The sequence below is a fragment of the Hirundo rustica genome, chromosome Z (assembly GCF_015227805.2).
Source record: "Hirundo rustica isolate bHirRus1 chromosome Z, bHirRus1.pri.v3, whole genome shotgun sequence".
NCBI classification, from domain to species: Eukaryota; Metazoa; Chordata; class Aves; order Passeriformes; family Hirundinidae; genus Hirundo; species Hirundo rustica.
In genome coordinates, this window is record NC_053488.1 from 56071591 (window position 1) to 56091296 (window position 19706).

Genomic DNA, 19706 nt, shown 5'->3' on the forward strand with positions numbered 1-19706 from the left:
TAACTTACTTTCAGCAATCTTTGGCCCTTGATATAAAAATCAAACACAAGAAACACATCAGTGTCTTCAGAAATTAGAAGTCGGGGTTCAAACCTGGGGACTTTGCTAGAAAATGGGCCATGTAGTTTAAACATTTAGTGTGACCTTAACTGCTTTAGGCAAATTACATTTCAGGGGATGCGATGTGTAAGAGTGGAATTCAGTAAGATGGGCTTTGTCTTAGAAAAACAGCATACTAACTTGAAAATTATCAAGAATCCAAGAACTATACTAAAAAAAATGCAAGAAATGTCCCATTTTTTCTTCTACAAAACAGGAATCAAGCATTTGATTCCTCTGATGAAAACAACAGAAAATTTACTAATTTAGTTTCAAAGAACTTTAAATGAATCCAAACAATTTCTATTCCCTAAGAGCATAAAATTTGACTGGAACACAGCTGCTGATTTTTGATAGAAAGGCACACACATTAATTCAACCAGAAGCATGCAACACAGAATATCTTTCAATGTTCAGTTCTAAGATATCAGAAGATTGAAAACTTTCCTTTTGCTGGTCTTAAAACCCCTATTTTTCTTATTGTTACACACCTGAATGTACCTGCCTTTGGAAAAAGGTTTTTAATTTAAATAAGTCTGTAGTGGTACAAACACTGAAGAAAAGGAGGGGGAACAAGCATGTTTGCATAACTAGTAAGATGACGTATCAGCTTACTCCAGCTGTAATTTCTTCTAGCTGTAAGACATTTGTTTTGGGTTTTCTTTGGTTTTGTTTGTTTTGTTTTCTGTTTCTTCTGTTGTATTGCTTTGGGGTTTTTTTTAAATCAAAACTTTACTCCTGGAATTAGACAAAAAGTAATTTATTGCCTGAAAGCTTTCACAGTGATTTGTATTTCACAAGATGAATAAACAGTTTCATAAAGAAAAACAAAGTTGTAGGGAAAAAAAACAAAAGCAGTGATTTCTGTCCTGGAAACAAAAGACAGCACTCCCTAAGTGCCTTATGATGTAAATGTGCTTCCTTCAGGACACTGCAGCAAGAACTCTGGACGCAATCCTTGGGCTCAACTTGTGCTTCTGTCACCATTCCTGTGCAGCACTTAGGTCTGTCTGCAGAAGAACACCGGGTCTTCTGGCAGCTGTTACACAGATGTGAGCATAACATCTTCCTTGTAGGCTGCTGAACCCATGGCAGCAGACGACATTACATTAAGAGTTATTTATGAACACAGACTCTGCCTCCAAAGCTCAACAGAAAAAACAGTGACTTGAGCCATTCTCTCCATGTCCCATGACACTGAGGAATTTTAAGCTTGTGAGCTCTGTTTATGCAGGAAAAAGACTCATGTAACAGATGCCTGAACCTTCTTGCCTCTCATTACAGGACTTTAAAGCTTGCACTTTGAAAATGCATAATTTTAATCAACAGTATGCAGCATCACATGTGGCTTAACTATAATAAAAGGCTGAGCTAGTAAAAGAGCTGGCTGATTAAATGTGAAGCAGAACAGTATTAAATATTATGAGTTACGTTCAACAACTGTTCTAATGAAAGCTAGAGAGAAAAAACTGGTGGCTTTGGATTTCTTTCCCTCTAGGATCTTCAAGTTCACACCAAATAAAACATCACTGTTCATTTAACCATAGCATTGCATAGGGCTGAAACATTTGTTCTACGGTTTTAGCATTTAAACAGTCTAGAATTACATCTGCAATGACTGCTTCTGCAATGTCCCCATCTTAAACAGTTCTGGTCAATCAAACACTGCCTTCTTTGAGAAGAGTTTAACAAGCTTTACTGGCATCTAGTTCTTTTGAGGATGATAAAAATAAAAATCTGGCTCAACATATTTTTAAAGATGGGAAATAAGGAGTGCTCTATACTTTTAAAAATCTCTTAAATACTTAGTGTGATTTTCATTTATCCCCAGACATCCACAAGAGCTTTTCATTTATCCCCTGTCTTTCACAAGAGGGTTTTTTTTTTTTTCCTTTTTTTTTTCCTCTTTTCTTTGGTTTTGTTTTAGTATCACAGACTGGCGTGCTAGAATGAATTTGTTAGAAGTCTCTATTAGAGAAGTTAGCAACAAAAAATTTAAAATGAGATTGTATTTCAAATACTTGTAACATTTACTTACCATCACAATAAGAAATTATCTCAGTAATGTGCAATATTAGGCTACAGCTACTGGAGCAATCTGAAGGAAGTAATATTTTTTAACTCTGCAGAGAAGCTTGAAAGTGGCTGAATTTATTTTTCATGTTTCTTTAATTCAGAGGAAGCAGCAATACATTTTGAAAATGGTTATTCAGCTTCAGGTATCTCTTCTAAAGATACCTTGGTATATTTGATGCACATCTTCCCTTGTTACTTCAAACACACCTAAACTTTGAGGTAATTTAGGACAAGACATAAGAGCACTTGCAAAAAATAAAAGCAACATATCAGTATTAAAAAAATTTAGACAGGATAAATAGAAAAATATTCTGTCTTCCTTTCACTACAAATAGTTTCAGCATAATACACTTTAAAAAGCAAAATAATCAAGCCACAAAGTCCGAGTGAATTTCTACGGCAAACCTGACTTAAGCAAGCATTTCACCTGTGTTAACATTTCAGGGACTGGGCCCACAGCAATAGAGAAGAAAAAGCATTCCTGAGGCAGATTGTCTCAGGTCATTTTGCACCTCACTTATGAAGGAGAGAGGAAGGAAGGGAAAACATTTTACCAAAATTAAAAATCCAGGCTTGTAATGCTGTCTCCCATGAGGGCAAACAATTGGCCCTATCTACAGTAGCATCTCCATTCATGCCTGCCAGCCAGTACTGACTGTCAGTATTAGCTGCATGAAGGAACATATACCCAGGGAGACCTGGGGAAATGTTAGCAAAGGTGTCCTGCTGTCCCACAAGGACCTTTCAGTATTTCAGAGATACAAGGCACTTAATGGGAAGGCCTGAGATGAAACCTGTGAGTTTAGAAGATGGTCCTCTGCCCATTCAGCAATAAAGGTGTGCCACACTTTCTCTGCTAACTCCAAAAAAGAACTCTGATTTAAAATGTGACGTCTTCTGACTACATGAAGAATATTTATTTGCAAAGCATGATTTCACCCTCTCATTTATATGCTATACTGTGATACTCTAAGTGAGATGTTTTTACAGTTATGAAGATATGTTTTGAAAATGACATAGACAATGCAAGTTATAGTTTTCCTACGGAGTTAAAAAAGCTAATCAGAGTCTTCATCATCAAGGTACTCCTCTGCATTACTCAATGTTCGGACTGTACCTGGAAAGAAACAAAATTTAAAGAGAGTACTAAAAATACCAGGCACAGAGGTAAGAAGACTGACATAACTTGCAGAAGTGATAACCATGTTATCCTAGATTTCTGGAATAAGAAAAATGAGTAAGTTTAACTGTTTTGAGAAAAGAAATCTAAGTGAAAAAAAATCGTGTTTCTCTTCTTAGGAGCAGCAGCAGCAAAAGGAAAACAGGAAGAAAAGAAATTGCACAGCCCTGTGCTGAAGGGGCCATACTTCAAGAAAATAAAAATTACATTTCTTCTGTCCATTTCTTCTGCTCTCTTGTTTAGCAGTGCAATGAACACAATCTTTTTTGCATTTCTATGACATGATTTTAATAATTTTAGTTTTTTAGAATGTACGTCAGCAATTGACATTTGAGTATGTCTGTACGTGTAAAACATAAATCTCAACACTGAAGTGGAGATAACGTAAGGTTCCTCCAATAAAAACAGTTTTAGAGATGGGCTGTGATAGAAGCCCTATGTAAACAGGAACAAGGGAGAGAAGACTGCTGATATAGAATTGGATCTCTGAAAAAGAACATTTCACTTGCAGACACTGGAAACACTTAAATGCGGACTCAAGAGACAGAAAATTTAAATTAGTGAAAATAACCAAGAAAATACAAAATGCAAGGAAAGTACACAGATCAGAGGTGTCAGAGATAATATAAAAGGCCAAGTTGAGACAGAAAACCTAACAGGGATGCTAATACTGAAACTGCAGTTAGACTGAGAATATCAGCTGTTATATCAAGGCAAGCAAAACCAGACAGGGTGTGCAATTACCGGAGACTACTGATAGATGAGGTGGCTAAGGACAAAAAAATCAGTCAGTCATTGAAACAAAATTAATTTAAAGGGAGTGAAGAAGTAGATTAGTTATGTAGATCAGTTATTTAGTATCAGGAAATAGAACATTAGTATAATTATTGGGACATCAGAACAGAGAAAACACCTGACCAGGTGCCTCCAATCAAAATGCAAATATGAACAAAGTGGGATCAAGTAACTTTAGGGGGAAATAAATAAATAAATAAACAAACAAACAAACAAACAAATAAATAAATAAATAAATAATGTGTGTACATATATATGTATGTATGTATGCATGTATGTACATACACGCATGCAGAAGGACTTCTGACTTTTTTTACAACTGCTTTCTTAAGAACCAAGATTAGGAGAAAAAAATTGCCAGTTTTCTGGGAAATCCTGATTCTAGCTCTACTGAAGGGCAGGACAATATTTTTGCCCCAACTGCTCTTCCTGGCATTCTCAAGTTGCAATCAGCTATTCCTCCATTTAATTACCATAACCTCCTATAGGTTAGCATTTCCTCTGTTCTCACTAGTCCTGTGACAATCCAATTCCTGTACTCCACATCCCACCAAAACCAGCTGTAACCCTGCCTGTGTTTTTAAGTAATTTCTAAGTAATTTCTTAGAGTTCCCACCCTAACTTCAGCCTCCTGAAAGCTATAGGCAATAGCAGTTACACAATACTGAACAGTTCAGTCTTTGTTCAGCTTTTTAAAATAGTCTCTCTAAGTTTTTTCGACAGGGACACTATGCTATTAGGAAAGATGAAACAGGGGGAGGCAGTGAGACTGTCTGAAAGCATTCTTCCTTTATTTCTCTGGTAGACAGTCACTCAAGAGACACACAGAAATAAGAAAGTTAAAAAAAAAAAAACAGCAGTAAGAAAAGGAGGATCTGTTGGTGCTTGTTTGGCTTAAGTTTGGAGGAACAGACAAGCATAAGGAGAAAGACAGTAGATTGTTTTATTCATCTACCGTGTCCCTTTTGGTATGCTACTTCTAAAATAGCTTCCATCCTTGCTTTCATTCTGTCCGAAAGGCCTGTCTTCTATTTTCATCTCTTCACTATTTTCACACCTTCTGAACTCTTTCAGCTCTTGCTGACACCAGGCGACATTTTGGGTGGAGCCAGCAGCATGGCATATGATAAACCACGTTCATATCACAGTTCCAAACTAACCCTCTCAAGGAAGCCCTTCCAAACACAATTCTTAGCCCATGCACCTCCCAAATGGTTTTTATTACTATCAGTATATTGGTATTTGGCTAAAATATTAATTCTCCAAAAGTAAAATTATCAGGAAAACAAAATCAGAAATACCTGCACCCTGTTTCTTCTTAAGTAAGGAAGCACAAGCTGCATTCGTTGCCATATCTAAAGCCAGTTTCTTCTCATTGTTTTTCAGATCTGTTCTTGCCCCTTCATGAAGAAAATGTTCATTGTGAATCACAATCCCAGTTATTTGTCAACCAATGTCATTATGGTATGAATTTCACTAATGTAGGGAGAACAGTAAGGGACAAGGAAATCTCAGCTATTGACTGCTCAGATGCAGAGCAAAAGCTATGGAAGCTCTTGCATAAGCTACAGTTGATTAGGGAACTTGCTGGCTGCTCTTCCTTTTTAAGAAGCAGATGTCATTGCTGTTCTGGGGTTTAAGTGCCTGATTTTGTCTGTAAAGCGGATGAAACTATCTTGAGCAGATGAGATGTCTACCTTCCAAACAGCTGCCAGAATTTTCTACAAGACTTTTCCTGCAAGTCAGGCAGGTGATCTGGCTAACGACTGTACCTGAGTTATAGGGAAACACTTAAGAAATACAAATTAAAAAACATTCAGGAATCTATTCTGCACACAGAGTGTTGAAACCTCAGTGAAGATCTTTACCCTTTTCCAGCAGCATCTCTACAATATCTGCATAACCTTTCCATGCAGCAGCATGCAAAGCTGTGTCTCCCAATTTGTTCTGTGGAGTTAGAGGGAAAAGCAACAGGATTAAAATGCAGCAAAAAACCTTTCAGCTTCTACCAAGGGTAAGTAACATCACACCTCTATTCTAAGGGTCTCTTGGTTCAACGTACCTGTTGGTTTAATTCTAGGTTTGCCTGGGTAAGCAGGACATCTACTACATCTGCAGAAAACAGGGAGAGATGATAAGAGAAGAATTTAGTAGAAAGGAGTAATGCTATTTTTGCATTCCTTCTAGTTAAGATTCAATGAAAGACCAAACCAAATCAGCTAATGAAAATCTGTAAGTCAGATTGCACTGGGCAGAAAAAATTAGTCCCAAAAAATGCTTCTGCATGAAATACCCCAAATTATACCACAGTCCTTTTTGATCTGTCCCTCCATGCCACCTCTAAGTTACACTAATGAGCATGCCTGCTTCAACAGCAAGAAAAAAAAATACACAGCACTTGATGGAGCTGAACGTCCCTTCTACTCTGATTTTTACTTTGAAAAAATTAAAATTACGTTTAAAAAACCCTATCTTCATTATATAGCACTGAAATTTTATCAACCAGCCTAACAAGCATAATAAGAAAACCAGAGAACAGTCGTTTCAAATTAATGCTCTGATACCTTTATGGCCTCCATGGCATGCCCAATACAAAGCTGTGTTTCCAGCTTTGTCTAAGCCATTGACACCAACTCGATTATCCAAACACTCTCTCAACCAGCTCAGGTTGCCTGAAAGACAAAACCAGTTTTGATTATCCCTTTTTCTCTGGAAAGTTAAAAGAACCATTACAGGTAAATAGTACTTTCTAAATGGTGTCAGTCCTCCCATGAACTTAAGATGAGAGGAGGCGATTAGCAGCAACATTTATAATTCACTGAACAGCCAATCATATCAAGTCTTATCAAGTCATACTTAAGTCATACCAAATACCTTTCCTTCCATTCCCAGAAGACCTTTATATCCCTATGCAGTTAAATGGATGGTACCACACTTTTGCTGTGTATAGACAGTGGCAATTCTACCAGGGAGTATCTCACCTTTTCAAAGCTGTAAACCATACCAGATAACTTGCTCAAGAAACAAGACAACCAAAACAGGCAGAACATCTTCATTCTAAATATATATATATACACACATATATAAATAAAAATAATAATAATTATTATTATTACTATTATTATTATTACTATTATTTATTGTAGAAAACAAGCAAATCATACCTCAGCATCACACAACTAAAACACCAAACATACCTCGTTTGGCAGCTTCATGCAGTGGATTATCAATAGACTCTGCTTGCTCTGCCACTGAAATGAAAGAGTAAATTCTAACTACTTCTGAAACATGTACTTGACATCAGTGTGGAAACAAAACATATTTGATTCTAAAATGAAACGAGATTTGTGAGTGACAGACTAGTGAGACACTTTAATTTAGTGTATGAGAAACTAATTCAGAGAAAACCTTTTGAAAACTTCAAACAGCATCACATTGCACAATTGGTCTAAATCAGAAGATGCGTTCCTAGTACTCTTTGTTCTTAAGGTCTGCAAAAACTTCTGATCTGCTTATGCATGAAATTTTTGCAAATGTGTGGACAGAGACACCACTCCTCCTGTGTTGGTCGAAAACGGAAGCTTTATAAATACTCTCAAAGAGAACATGAATTAATAGATTGTTGAGTTTATTTTAAATATAACACACTTCAATACTCAAAATAAATTTGAATGCAGATATGCAGCACGTATAAACTAGTCTTCTTGCATATGAACAGTGCATGACCTCTGATCTCTGGCAGACAGCAAGAGTAGAGTCAGTTTGGAAGTCACAAACTAAAGTGAAATTTGATGTAGCCTCAATGACTACACCATAGATTTCCATTACTGTATTTCTACTAACTACAGGGCAGGGAAACAGCATACCATGCTACCATAATGTTTCCCACTGAAGAAGGCACAACATGAATCAACCTAAGTCATATTGGCATCTGTGATCCGATCTGTCATGAGACACTGGTATTTTACCTACAAATCCTGGCAGGACTCGGAGGAATTGTGTTACATTGTCTGTACTTATGGCTTTTAAAAGTGATTTTAGTTCAACCTGAAAAAGTGGTTTCTATTCAGCCCGAACACACATGGAATATTTAACGCAGTGCAAACCCCAAGAAACCAATGTTTTCTGTGGCAGAATATATTCACTAAAAACAACAAAAGGCAAGCAAAACTCCATCCTTTAGATCCAAGTGTTCTTCCCCTCAAAACTGAGACTACCCCAGTATCTGTTAAGAGCTTAACCAGAAACATGAACACTCAGCAAACTCAAAGCTCTTCGCAGGTTATAAAAATACAGGACAGCTTGTCCACTGCCAATGTACCGTGGTAACTGCAGATGGATGTATTCTGAAATACATGGTAGAGTAGTGTTAAGTACCAATACTTGGTCCCTTTTTGAAAAGACGTCTTTTTATTTAGTGATTTCCTTTGATTGTGAATGATCTTACCAAATAAAAATATTCTAGACTTTACCGTAGTTGCTTGGAATTAGTCCAGTTCTCCCTTTGCAAGTTCCTTTCCACCAATTTGTATCACTCTGCAGAGAAAAAGGAAAATATTTCAGATGGGATATATTGCATCTCAGAAGTATTCAGTCCATGTGGGATGTCTTAGACTCACCATGTCTGAGATGTAAATGATATCTCCTTCTTCAAAGTACAGTTCATCTGGCTTTAAAAAAAAAAAAAAAAAAAAAAAAAAAAAAAAAAAAAAAAAAAAGGTAAACAGATAGAATATATCTGAATGTGTGTATGTAGGAAAAAAAATGCCTGGATAAGTCAGAATACATTCACCCCTCTTCAATCAAAATAATGATAGCTCAATTCTCTATCACCTAGTGTGCTGGTTTTGTATTAACAACAGCCTGACACTCCATAGTTTGACTTGCTTACAGCTAGCTTTCTGGATCATTAACTTTCCTAATACAGGAAGATGGTGGCTTTTCCAACAAAGCACTGTGCAATGGAAGTAGTGAAATACATCTTATGTTTGTCAACTTCATCCCCTTTTTGGCTGGTTCCACTTCTCCAGATATCTTAGCTCTTAACTATTATTGCTGTTTTTGGAAGAAAAAAAAAATATTTATGATTTCTGGTCTTTGATTGCAGGTAACTGATACTATAGAAGAGAGCATGCTGCTTTTAAACATAGCTGTTCTTAAAAGAGACTGATGATTAATTCACATTAACAATGACTATTCATAAACAGTTTATTAGAAATTTAGTACAGTAAGTCTAATATGTCAGTAACACCAGAACTGAAGAAATATTAAAGGAAAGGTTAAAAGTAAGATTCTCAAACCACTGAAGTCTAGATGTACTTACCGTTCTGGGCTCAAACGTATACAGGGCCCTGAATACTTTAACCTGCCCTAAAAAAAACAAAAGCAAACCAATTAAAAAAAAAAAAAAAGTACTGGTATCACGTCTTTAAATGCAGCCCTTTAAGTGTATTTACAATGGATATTTTAAATCCAAATACATTCTTTTCTTTCAAGCTTAATGCTGGTTGCTGAATGAATTTGCGCTATGCCTTTATCAAAGAAAATCTTGATGAAAAGACTCAGCAGCCTGAGTTAAAAAACCCAGCAACAAGGGTCACCATGGCCACCTGATCAATTACACATAAGTTGCCTCCTCTGCACACTCAACATGGTCTTTATAGCTCACCAGGCAACAGAAGTGTTGTCATTGATTTCTGAGGGAGAGAGTAATTTGACTCATATATTCCCTCACACACTCATACGTGCTGTACCTACTTTTACTACTAACAGCAAATCTGTCAAATGACAAAGAATTAAGGAAAGAAAAAAGAAACAAACCAATGACCAATGTCACCAACATGTTCTTACACTTACCTGCAGACATTATTAGGAAAATAACGCAGTGACACAGAACTCATAAAGAAAAATGACAAATGGTCACAAAGTCCTATTTAATGTACAACTGATGTCCTGTTCTATTCACATGCTTAAAATAAGGCATAAAGTTTGCAATTCCAGTAAGTGGCTAACAGATGTTTTAATAGGGCACTTTGGAAGACACTGTCAGCAGCATTCAAACCAAGAAAAAATAACCTCAGTGCAGAGAGGTTCAAATTAAATTGCATAAATTGCAAAAGAATCTTTCCTATAAACTTTTTTTAAAAAAATTCAAAAGGTAGAATTCAAGAGCATGAACAGAAAATACAAACACAGAAGAAACATGTATGTTACATAATTTAATTAGCTGAACTGCTGGAGTCCATTTGGCTTACTGGAGGAATACATTATGCAGACTGTTCTGTATTTTTTAATTTTAGGTATCTGAAGTCTTAAGCACTTAGGTTTACTTACTTTTAAATGTTCTAAGCTGGCAAGTGTAGGTTACACACAGGTTCTTACAAGATACATGTCTATACAGATTATCTTGTGACTGAAACAGTATATAACACATCAGGAGAATGTGTTACTTAGGTCACATTAGGTCCAGGCTGTTTTGTGTACTCAGAAAAACTGATGAACTTACTACCGAAGTCTATACTGTACAATAAAGTGTACACACGCAATGTTTTGTGTATTTATTAAATGGAGCTAAGCAATTAAAGACAGGGTAGGTCTCACGAATAAGCCTTTACCTTTTTAATTAAGAACTATCATCCCTAGAATTTTTTTTTTTTTTTTTTTTTTTTTTTTTTGCTAGATGTAGTCTTTAGATCCCAGTATCTAAAATCCTACCCAAAAAAGTGATCATTTTAGAAAGCTAATTTAAGGGCTTTAGAAACGACATTTTAAAGGTGAATATGCTGATCACCATGAGAAAGAAGGATGGTACCCAACTGCCATTTTGCAGCATCCCTTGGGGTGACTCTTACATGATATTTTCAAATGCCTCTGGACAGTCCCTAGCAACAGCCAATACCAAGGCATACTTGCCAAGACATAACTACTAAGCAAAACATTTCTGTAGTTCTCTATTCTTAGGCTTTTTTGTGACTAAGTGTACGTAAAACTACAAACATAAAGTGAACCTGTGTGAAAACATATTGCCAAGTGCATGTAGATACTGTACATATTTTCTTTTCCAATATGTAATTGCTCCTCCCAGTTCCTAATTTTTAAAAACAGAAAATCAATTTGGCTTCATTGGTTGGTTCTCTCTCTCACACAGCAGCCATTTCTTAGACATAAAAGGTCCAACACTTCTCAAACCTTTGCCCCAGGCTGCAACTGCTAAAAAGAATGAAACCTGAGTGATGTTCACTACCTATACAGAGATGAAGAACAAGGACAGCACATAGTAATGCATCCTGGACCAAAGACCTTTAGCATGAAATGTGAACTGCAGCTGTGGAGAAGCCAAGCAACAACAACAAAAAACAAAGGAAGAAAAAAAAAAAAAAAAAGAAAAAAGAGCCTTAAGAGATGACACAACAGGATGGAAGACAGCAGGACTGACCCTTCTCCTTGGCTTTCTCACACAGAAGACACAAAAACACAAGACAGAACCAACAACTATGGCTAACAAGAACTAACAACACAAGACACACTATGGAGACTGCGACCATCACACACTGATTTTCAGTGTTTAACGGAGGAGGAAATGGACAACAAAAGGAAACGGTAAGAAATATTAAAAGCGGAAATGGGAAGATGGCAGAAGACATGGAAAAGGAGGAAATATGCATTTATGTGTTGCATGTGTCATTCATACTAATGTAGCACATATATGCCAACAGATTTTCTAAAGCCATCACATCTGTGGAGACAAAGAGTGAAAATACCGATGCTGATTACAGTACAGCTGGCACATTGTTTAAACAAAAGGCAATTAATGGTTTGTTTTTAATTTCTTTTAAATTCTATAACCTGAAACAGGGAGTTACTTCCCCAAATGTCCAACTTTGCTGTCACAGACAGATGAACACATGCTAAAACATTCTTCTGTGATGAAACACAAAGTATAGATCTGCATCTATAGAACTACAGGTCAGGTTAGTGTTAATTTCACAGTACCTTACATATTGTAGTTAAACACTACTCATTACTGGTATCAATCTTTTAAAAATCTCGTAATAAAGAGAGATTAAGCCTGTTCACTTTGCTTCATTTAAGAGCTTAGAACAAAGGGACTTTAGCATTTGTAACAGATTTTTTGGAAACAAATTCTAATGCAAAAATTCAGTCTAGAAGATTAAAATAACAAAAGGTTATGCATGCAAATGGCACATTAGACTTGAATCCCAGTTCTGCAAACACAGAGAAATCATACTTTATTAGGCACATGGCAGTAATGTAATCACTGGAAGTACTTTTCTAGCAATACCTATCCTTAGGCATACAGACAGAGCTTGCATTGGTCTAATTTTTGCTTTGGAAGATGCAAAAAGTTAGAAAGCACCCAAGGTCTTCCTCTGCTCCCACTTACTACCATCTTTCCAGTACAAACCATGTTTCAAGATTCCTGTAGGACAGTGAACCAGTAATTAGCACTGATTTGAACTTATAAAAATTGACTGACTGCACTTTCCCACCACATACTTTTAAAGGACAAAGTAACTAGAGCACAGAACATGTATGTACTTTTGTAAAATTTCAAGTCACCAGGCACACATAAATTACTTTATTCTCAGCATTGTTAATGAGGAGTATCCCTTTTAAAAGCAAACTACATGGAGGCACAGGGCAGTGATATGTCCCACAACAAACCTTTTTCTAAGCACAGGGACAGATTTAAAGGGTTCTTCTTTTCAGTCGTGTTATCCCAGGTCTGCTCTGGTGGGTTTAGGGTAAGGTTGTTTGAGTCATTAAGAGCAGCGTGCAGGAGAAACAACAAAAAATCTTCAATAACAAACCTTTACATGTAAGATTCCAGAACACTAACGCAGAATTAGGTACTTGTCAATTTTTAAAGCAAAATCCAGACAAACTAAGGCACTTCAAAAACTTTAACTTAGCCAGCTTTAACTTAACCAGACACAGGGTATTTACTAGACTGGAATTTCAGTCTGGAATTTTTTCATCTGGTTTACAATAGATTTCCAGAAGAAGTTATGAGAAGACAGACAGAAAGAAAGAAAGAAAGAAAGAAAAAGAACAGAAAGATATCACCACCCATGGACCCAGTGACAAGACGAGCAATTTTGATGTCTACATGATGTCCATGTCAAAGTGATGGTCACAGCTTTGATCCATAGGAAGAACCCATGAAGCACGAAGTAAAATGTATTAACATATGGTCAGGTTCAGGTAGGAATGCCCAGGTACCTCTGTGAGGGTGTGGAAATTAAGACTCTGATATAACACTGTGGATCATTTGCAGCCCTCTACTGGAAGGCCTCAGAAATTGGTCTGAGGTCAGGGTTTTGGATGGCTTATGGCACCTGCTAAGACATGGCAGTTGCCTTTCAAGTAAGCATAGCTGAGCTAGTTATACCCCACCACAGGGATGAATACCTTCAGGCTTAGTGGGAATGTCTGACACCTTCCCCACAGAAGGGAGTTTTCACACCTGAGCCAGTTGAGTAAGGGAAGGCAGGATAAAACACTTCTTCTAGATCCCTTCCCTTATCTGGCTCAAACCCCAGCTTCTTGATAAAAATGGGTTTATGCGTTGGTTTGTTGTGGTCATCCTCTGGTGCTCACACCCTCTCTGCCTGGACTGTTGTCTTCCACATCATCAGCAAAGCACACCCTACTTTTGCAAATTTGAGACATCAACCAGTAATATTTCAGTCTCACAACCCCCAAACTTTAGTCATAAAACTGTCTTATCCCTAATTTCCATTAAACGTCGGCAAAAAACTATTTGACAAGAAAAAAGGCAACTTATTATACATACTAAATAGCTCAAATACCCTTAGCATTCAAATCTCCCAAGTCACAACTTGCAAAACCCTCCCTCAGCAGTGCACCGCCGTGAAGAAGTCAAACTAACTATCCTCTATAACTAGCAACATAAAACTAATGTCAGGTTGGGCCGACTCCACACCTTTTAATTTATATTGAATAACTTACCTATAAACTTCTCCAGCCTTTCTGAGGAAAGGAAACAGGCAACTCATCATTCTAAGAGGATCCCTTCCCCCGCTAAGCGCACAAAATAAATTAAACAGAGAAACTAAACAGTAAAGACAGCTTAAAAATGCAGCTTCTGATAGGTCCTGAAAAGAGATACCTGCTGTGTTTCATAATGCCAAGTAATAAAAAGACCTCACAAACCAAAACACCATTTTCTAAGAACACTAAGATTTTTGTTTTCTTCTTACAAGTTTGAGGTTCATTTTTAATCAGCTGCAGAATCAGTAACAGAAGATTGCTTCCAAAGAAGTACTAAGTAAGGAGCACAGCTACAAGGAGTTACTGTTTCTCTCACAGTGACTTATTTTTACCCCATTTCCTTTCTGTTCTTTTACTCTAGCTTCTCTAACCCGCCACAGACATTAGCATTAAAATCCCGACTACCACCAAAACATTCTCCACTCTTGCTTGGCCTCACTGGACTGGTATGAGTCTTCTGTTAGCATCTGCCATAGAGAGACATAATTAAATCTCACTGACTCGAACAAGATGCTACTAATCGCATATTGATCCTGATGCAGCATCTTTTCATTAGCTGTATTAAGACTGAGTAGCTCAAGACTACCATAAAAATCAGAGTAACTAACTCAAGATTAATCGACTCACTGCACGTCACAAAACATTGTCCTTTTCCTCCTTTCCTGAGCTTTCTAGCCTCTCTGCCCCAAGCCTATAGCATTTGTAATTGGAAAACAAGGTGCTTTGCACACAGGCCTCCAAACAGGTACTCAAGTACTGGAAATACTTTTTACAGGAGTGCCACTTGTACTTTGGCATTTTGCTCACAGACACAGCAGAGTTCAACGCAGCATTTAAGGACTGCCATAACTGAGACAGAAAAAGGTGAAGTCCCCAGTATTTAGAGAACCATCTTCAACTTCTAAGTAATGCTTATTAGAAAGGGGAAGTGAACACAGAGAGTACATGTTGGGGGATGGGGGTGAAGAGCATATTAAGAAAACAAGCAAGCAAGCACAGTAACATGTTTAGGAACATACTAAAAAGAATGCAAAGGATAGATTGGTACCAGACTAGAAGACAAACTGGGGTATCCAGGAAAAATCATGGACTGCACTAATCAGTATCTGGAATGGAAGGAACAAATGTCACTTTGTTACAGAAAATTAGAAGTAAAAATATTCTCACAGAAGATATAAATGAACACAACGTCATTGTCATAGCCTGATGCTGAAATCTTCTGTTTCTTATCAATTGTATTTCTATGAATACCAGCATGCCTTCATTTGCAGGAAGCTTGCTGGAGGTCCAGCAACCTGCAGTATTAAGAGGGTTTGAGGTCAGAAAGTTTATAATTCATACTGAAAGCAGATTGGGAACTGTTTAATTGTTTCTCTGATGTTTTTCTCCCCTCAGACCTGATGACTGCAGTGTAACTCCCCACATTCATATGCTCACATCTTCCTAGCTAACAGAAACCTTTCTTTGAGTACGGAAGAAACTCAAAACACCACCGGTTATGTCAAATTTAAGCCTATTGCCAAGACCTCAGGCATGTGACTCAATGCAAGTGTTCTGCTCCTGTGAATGCTGCCACAGCTCCTATTTCACCTGAGAATTGAGGTCAACTTGTTTGTGATTCAAACTAAGTATTTATGTCCAGAATCCTTTGAACTCTGATGGCTACTAGTTCGAGAAAAATCAACAAAACTCCTTTGAGGCAGCAACTCTACATTAAATCCTTATGTTTCCTCCTGCCTCCCTCTCAACTGCAGTAATTTAAAACTCTAATTTCCTTAGTACAAAGATGTCTTTCTTAAAATATAAATGTTGTGTCAACTGTAAGCCAGGATCAACAAACCTTATTGTGAACATGAAAGCTAGGTTTTTTAAAAATACCAACATACTCCTTTCATCTCCCCAGAAGCTTTTGCTGAACACTATATAAGGCTCTAATCAAAAAGACATCACCAAACAGTTAGCACTTTTCAAGACACTGCTTAAGTAGCAGACAACTAAGCAGAAGGCATTAAACCTCATCAAATCCAAAGGACTTGGTAAGTAACTTTTGTAAACAGGATTAATACCCAACATGATATGATCTCTGCAAATAATGTAGTTTTGAGACATTGACAGATTTCTTAAAAGATGGAGGGGAAGCCCTACTCTTGAATAACGCTAACGGAAAAGTATGTTTCTGCTATTTTCAACATCCACTCTATTCCCTTTTATTTTCAATAGTAAGTCTAAATAAAAATTACAGCTCGAAAATAGTAACAATAAAGTTACACAAGAAAAGTGAAGCACTTCTTAAAAGAACAAGCACCTCAAAACACTGTAAAAAAACCGCCTCCCCTGACTGACTAGAGACCCAAAAGATGAGCTCAAGTGTTCACAAACACAATCATCTAACATATGCTGATGTCAAATTCTTGGTAATTGAAATCCTAATGTGCTGTGCACGCAACAGGACTTACAGAAAAGCAATCTGTCAGCAAAAATACTCTCATATACTGAAGCAAATGACAGTGCCACAGCTAGCTGGTTTTCCCCTTTCACATCTCCTCTTTTCCCACATTTTTAAAGCACTGTCCCAGCGTAATGTCCAAAATCCCTGAGCTGACCAGCGAAGACTCACTGTTTTAAAAAGGATCTTTATTTCACTATATATTCTCACTTCCCCACCACCAAAATATTTCCTTCCTTCTCTGTCCAATCTGCACTTCTTGTTTCCCAAACACAGAGCAACGGACAAGCAGCGTCTTGTTTTCTCTTCTGTCTGTCCTGAACTGTAGTAATTCATCAGCAATGCAAGCAGGGTTGCTGTTTCCTGACAGACCTTATAGACTTGGTACCTAATAATGATCAGTGAAGAAAAATCAACACAGCTTGACCAAAGGCACCAAGACATTCTAGCAAATGGAGACAAAGTGCCACCAAAAGAGACAGCCTTCCATTGCTGTAGAAACTGTATCACCACATGCAGTTCATATATTTATGTCTTTAAATAATAGCTATCTATAACCCTAAGAAATTCGATTACAGTATCAAAGGTGCTTTATCTGTATTCTATATTAACACACAGGAGTCAGACATGCAACTACAGAGATATTTTTAAGTACCTAGGCAATCCCTTTCAGAAAATCACTTTGAAAAAATCTGACACAACAGATGCCATAAAATATTCTCTTCTCAAAGGCTGGGATTTGGAAAAATTAATCTTATTACCCTTATTCAGCTCTGAAAGTCATTAGCAAGACAATCTTATTTTCTTTGTCTTCCTTTTTCTACAAATTTCCTTCTGCTGTGTCAAGCACCCATGCTGGTAAACCAGCTCAGCAAGTTTGTCTGACATAAAAATAACCTTACACAGACATAAAAATAACCTTACATTAAAAAGTTAGAGCACCACCAGTTTGTCACGCAACTAAATGGAACAGAAAGGGATGGTGGGGGTAGGGAACCTGTCCTTTTGTGACAAGTGTGCATGTTATCAGATCAAGCACACCACAAACTGCACCCCACCAAACCAGGGAGAAACACCTAGTATTAGAACATCCCTGAGTCAGTCTGAGAGTTCCTGTAAGTTAGGCAGGGCTAGAGCCTTTGACTCCTTAAGAATCTTATTTAAATTTAACTTATCTTCTAGAAAAACAGAAAACTCAATTATCAATTTCATTGGAAGATCCCATTTTTCACACATATTCAGCTGTGAAACACCACATCCTTTCAGAAGCCTGCAGATTTCCTCAGTACTGACTGTTTTTGGTAAGGGTCCACAACAGCAATGCTTTAATTACTGTCTTTTTCAATTAAAGAAAGCTGTTTTCAAAGAAGCTCAGCAAACTACAGGGCAGAGGAATTTCTTCTGAGGATGAAACTACATCCAGAGAGCTTTTGCAGATTTTGCTTCTGCACAGAGGATGAGACTGATAGTTTAAATGGTCTAAACTGTTTCTGCACTTACTTGACTTCAAATTAAAAACTTGTTTTATATGTTGTCTAGTTAAAATACTCAATTAGGCTAAGCCTTTTTTTTTTTTTTTTTTTTTTACACTGGCATTTCAAGCAGTATTTCAAGTGCAAAAAAAATTTGAAATTCAGATGTACTTAGAATTCAGATAACCCTGTTCCGGGAGACATCACCCAGTCTTATCTATTTAATTAAAATCACAGTGGATTTTTAATTTCCAAGTAAGAATTTAAGCTTTACACTGACAGAAGATACACAAACATGATAAATAGCCATTAATTTTCCAGGTCAATTCTTTATTTAAAAAAACCTCTAAACCCTAAAGCTAATGGTTAAATTTTTGACAGAAGAATGCACAGTTACCTGAAAAATGCCACTTCTGTTCTACGACTTAAAACTGCGCAACTTCCAATGGCTTTTCAATATATTTTTAGAAAAATCTATGGTTGCTATTACTTTTTGGAGGAAACCAGCTTTGCAGTATCTTTTTCTGAAAAAAAAAAAAAAGGAGCAAAATCCCACACATCGATGAATAAATGCACTAGAATGGGCCAATATGCACTTCGACACCTGAAATTCAAAGAGCACATTTAGAGCTTGGCTGTTAAGAGGAGTCCTACAAGGGAAAACAGTGGATTCCATCTTTGACGATGAAGAATGTTGCCCTGTACTGTAAAACTGATTTTATGCGTCAATATATTGCCAATCTGTGCGATCACGAGGCAAACCTCAGAGTATTTCAGCGCTGTTTCTTAAAAGGGTAAAAGGTTTCCTTTTCCTGCGAATTTCAGACTACGCAAGCAGCTCCTGGACGGCTTCTGCCGGCCGGGCACGCCACGACGCCAAGTGCCATCGCCGGGCACCGCGGCTCCGTGCCGCAGACGAGGAAGGCCGGGGCAAGTGGGCTCTGCCGCCCCCGGGTGATGGCTCCGATTTGGAGGCACTCGCGAACCTTCTCCCGAGCCAGAGCTGCCTCAGGGTTCGGCCCAGACACAGTGCCCGAGCGGTAGCCCTCGGTGCTTTCCAGCCACGGAAGCGGCAGCCCTTCTCGCCGCCACCAAGCGTACGGTACGGAAGGGCAGCTATGCCCCACTCCCACCCTCGCCCGAGCTCTGTTTGAGAGCGCAGACCCGAAACCTAAGCCATTCACGTGTCAGCAGGCAGCGGGCTGCGTCGCACCCCGCACGGGGAGGACGCGACAGGCCGCTCTGTCACTCCCTCACCTGGCTTGGCCGGTTTAGGTGGCGGCTTGGACATGGCTGAAGCCGGCCTAAGCCCGGACGGGGAAGCGGCGCGACGGCGATCGGCTGCCCGGGCGCGGGCCCGCGGTGAGAGGCGGCCGTGCGAAGCCCGGCAATCCCCGGGCACGGCGCGGCGGCAGCGGCGGCAGGACCCGGGACGAAGGGCGGGTCCCCGGCGTGTCCCTCCCGCCCCCGGCGGCGGCGGGCACCGCCCCGGCCCCGGGCGGCACGCGGCCAATCAGCGCGGGCCGCGGGACGAGGCCCCGCCGCTTCCCTCTCGGCGCTGTCCCTTGCCGGAGGAGCCGCCCAGGCGGCGGGGCCGGGGCTG

At 38.5% G+C, this 19706-nt stretch overlaps 1 protein-coding gene across 1 annotated transcript; it reads right to left on the minus strand.

Annotated features, from left to right (window-relative positions):
- Nucleotides 1-870: 870 nt before the first annotated feature.
- On the minus strand, nucleotides 871-19506 carry OSTF1 (osteoclast stimulating factor 1). Its single transcript, XM_040090652.2, has 10 exons — nucleotides 19361-19506; nucleotides 9474-9520; nucleotides 8770-8820; nucleotides 8623-8686; nucleotides 7348-7401; nucleotides 6715-6822; nucleotides 6213-6262; nucleotides 6019-6097; nucleotides 5452-5550; nucleotides 871-3292 (listed from the first exon to the last, which is right to left on the minus strand). Exons 1-10 carry the CDS (start codon nucleotides 19392-19394, stop codon nucleotides 3234-3236), a joined length of 645 nt encoding a protein of 214 aa, XP_039946586.1. The 5' UTR covers nucleotides 19395-19506; the 3' UTR covers nucleotides 871-3233.
- Nucleotides 19507-19706: the final 200 nt, after the last annotated feature.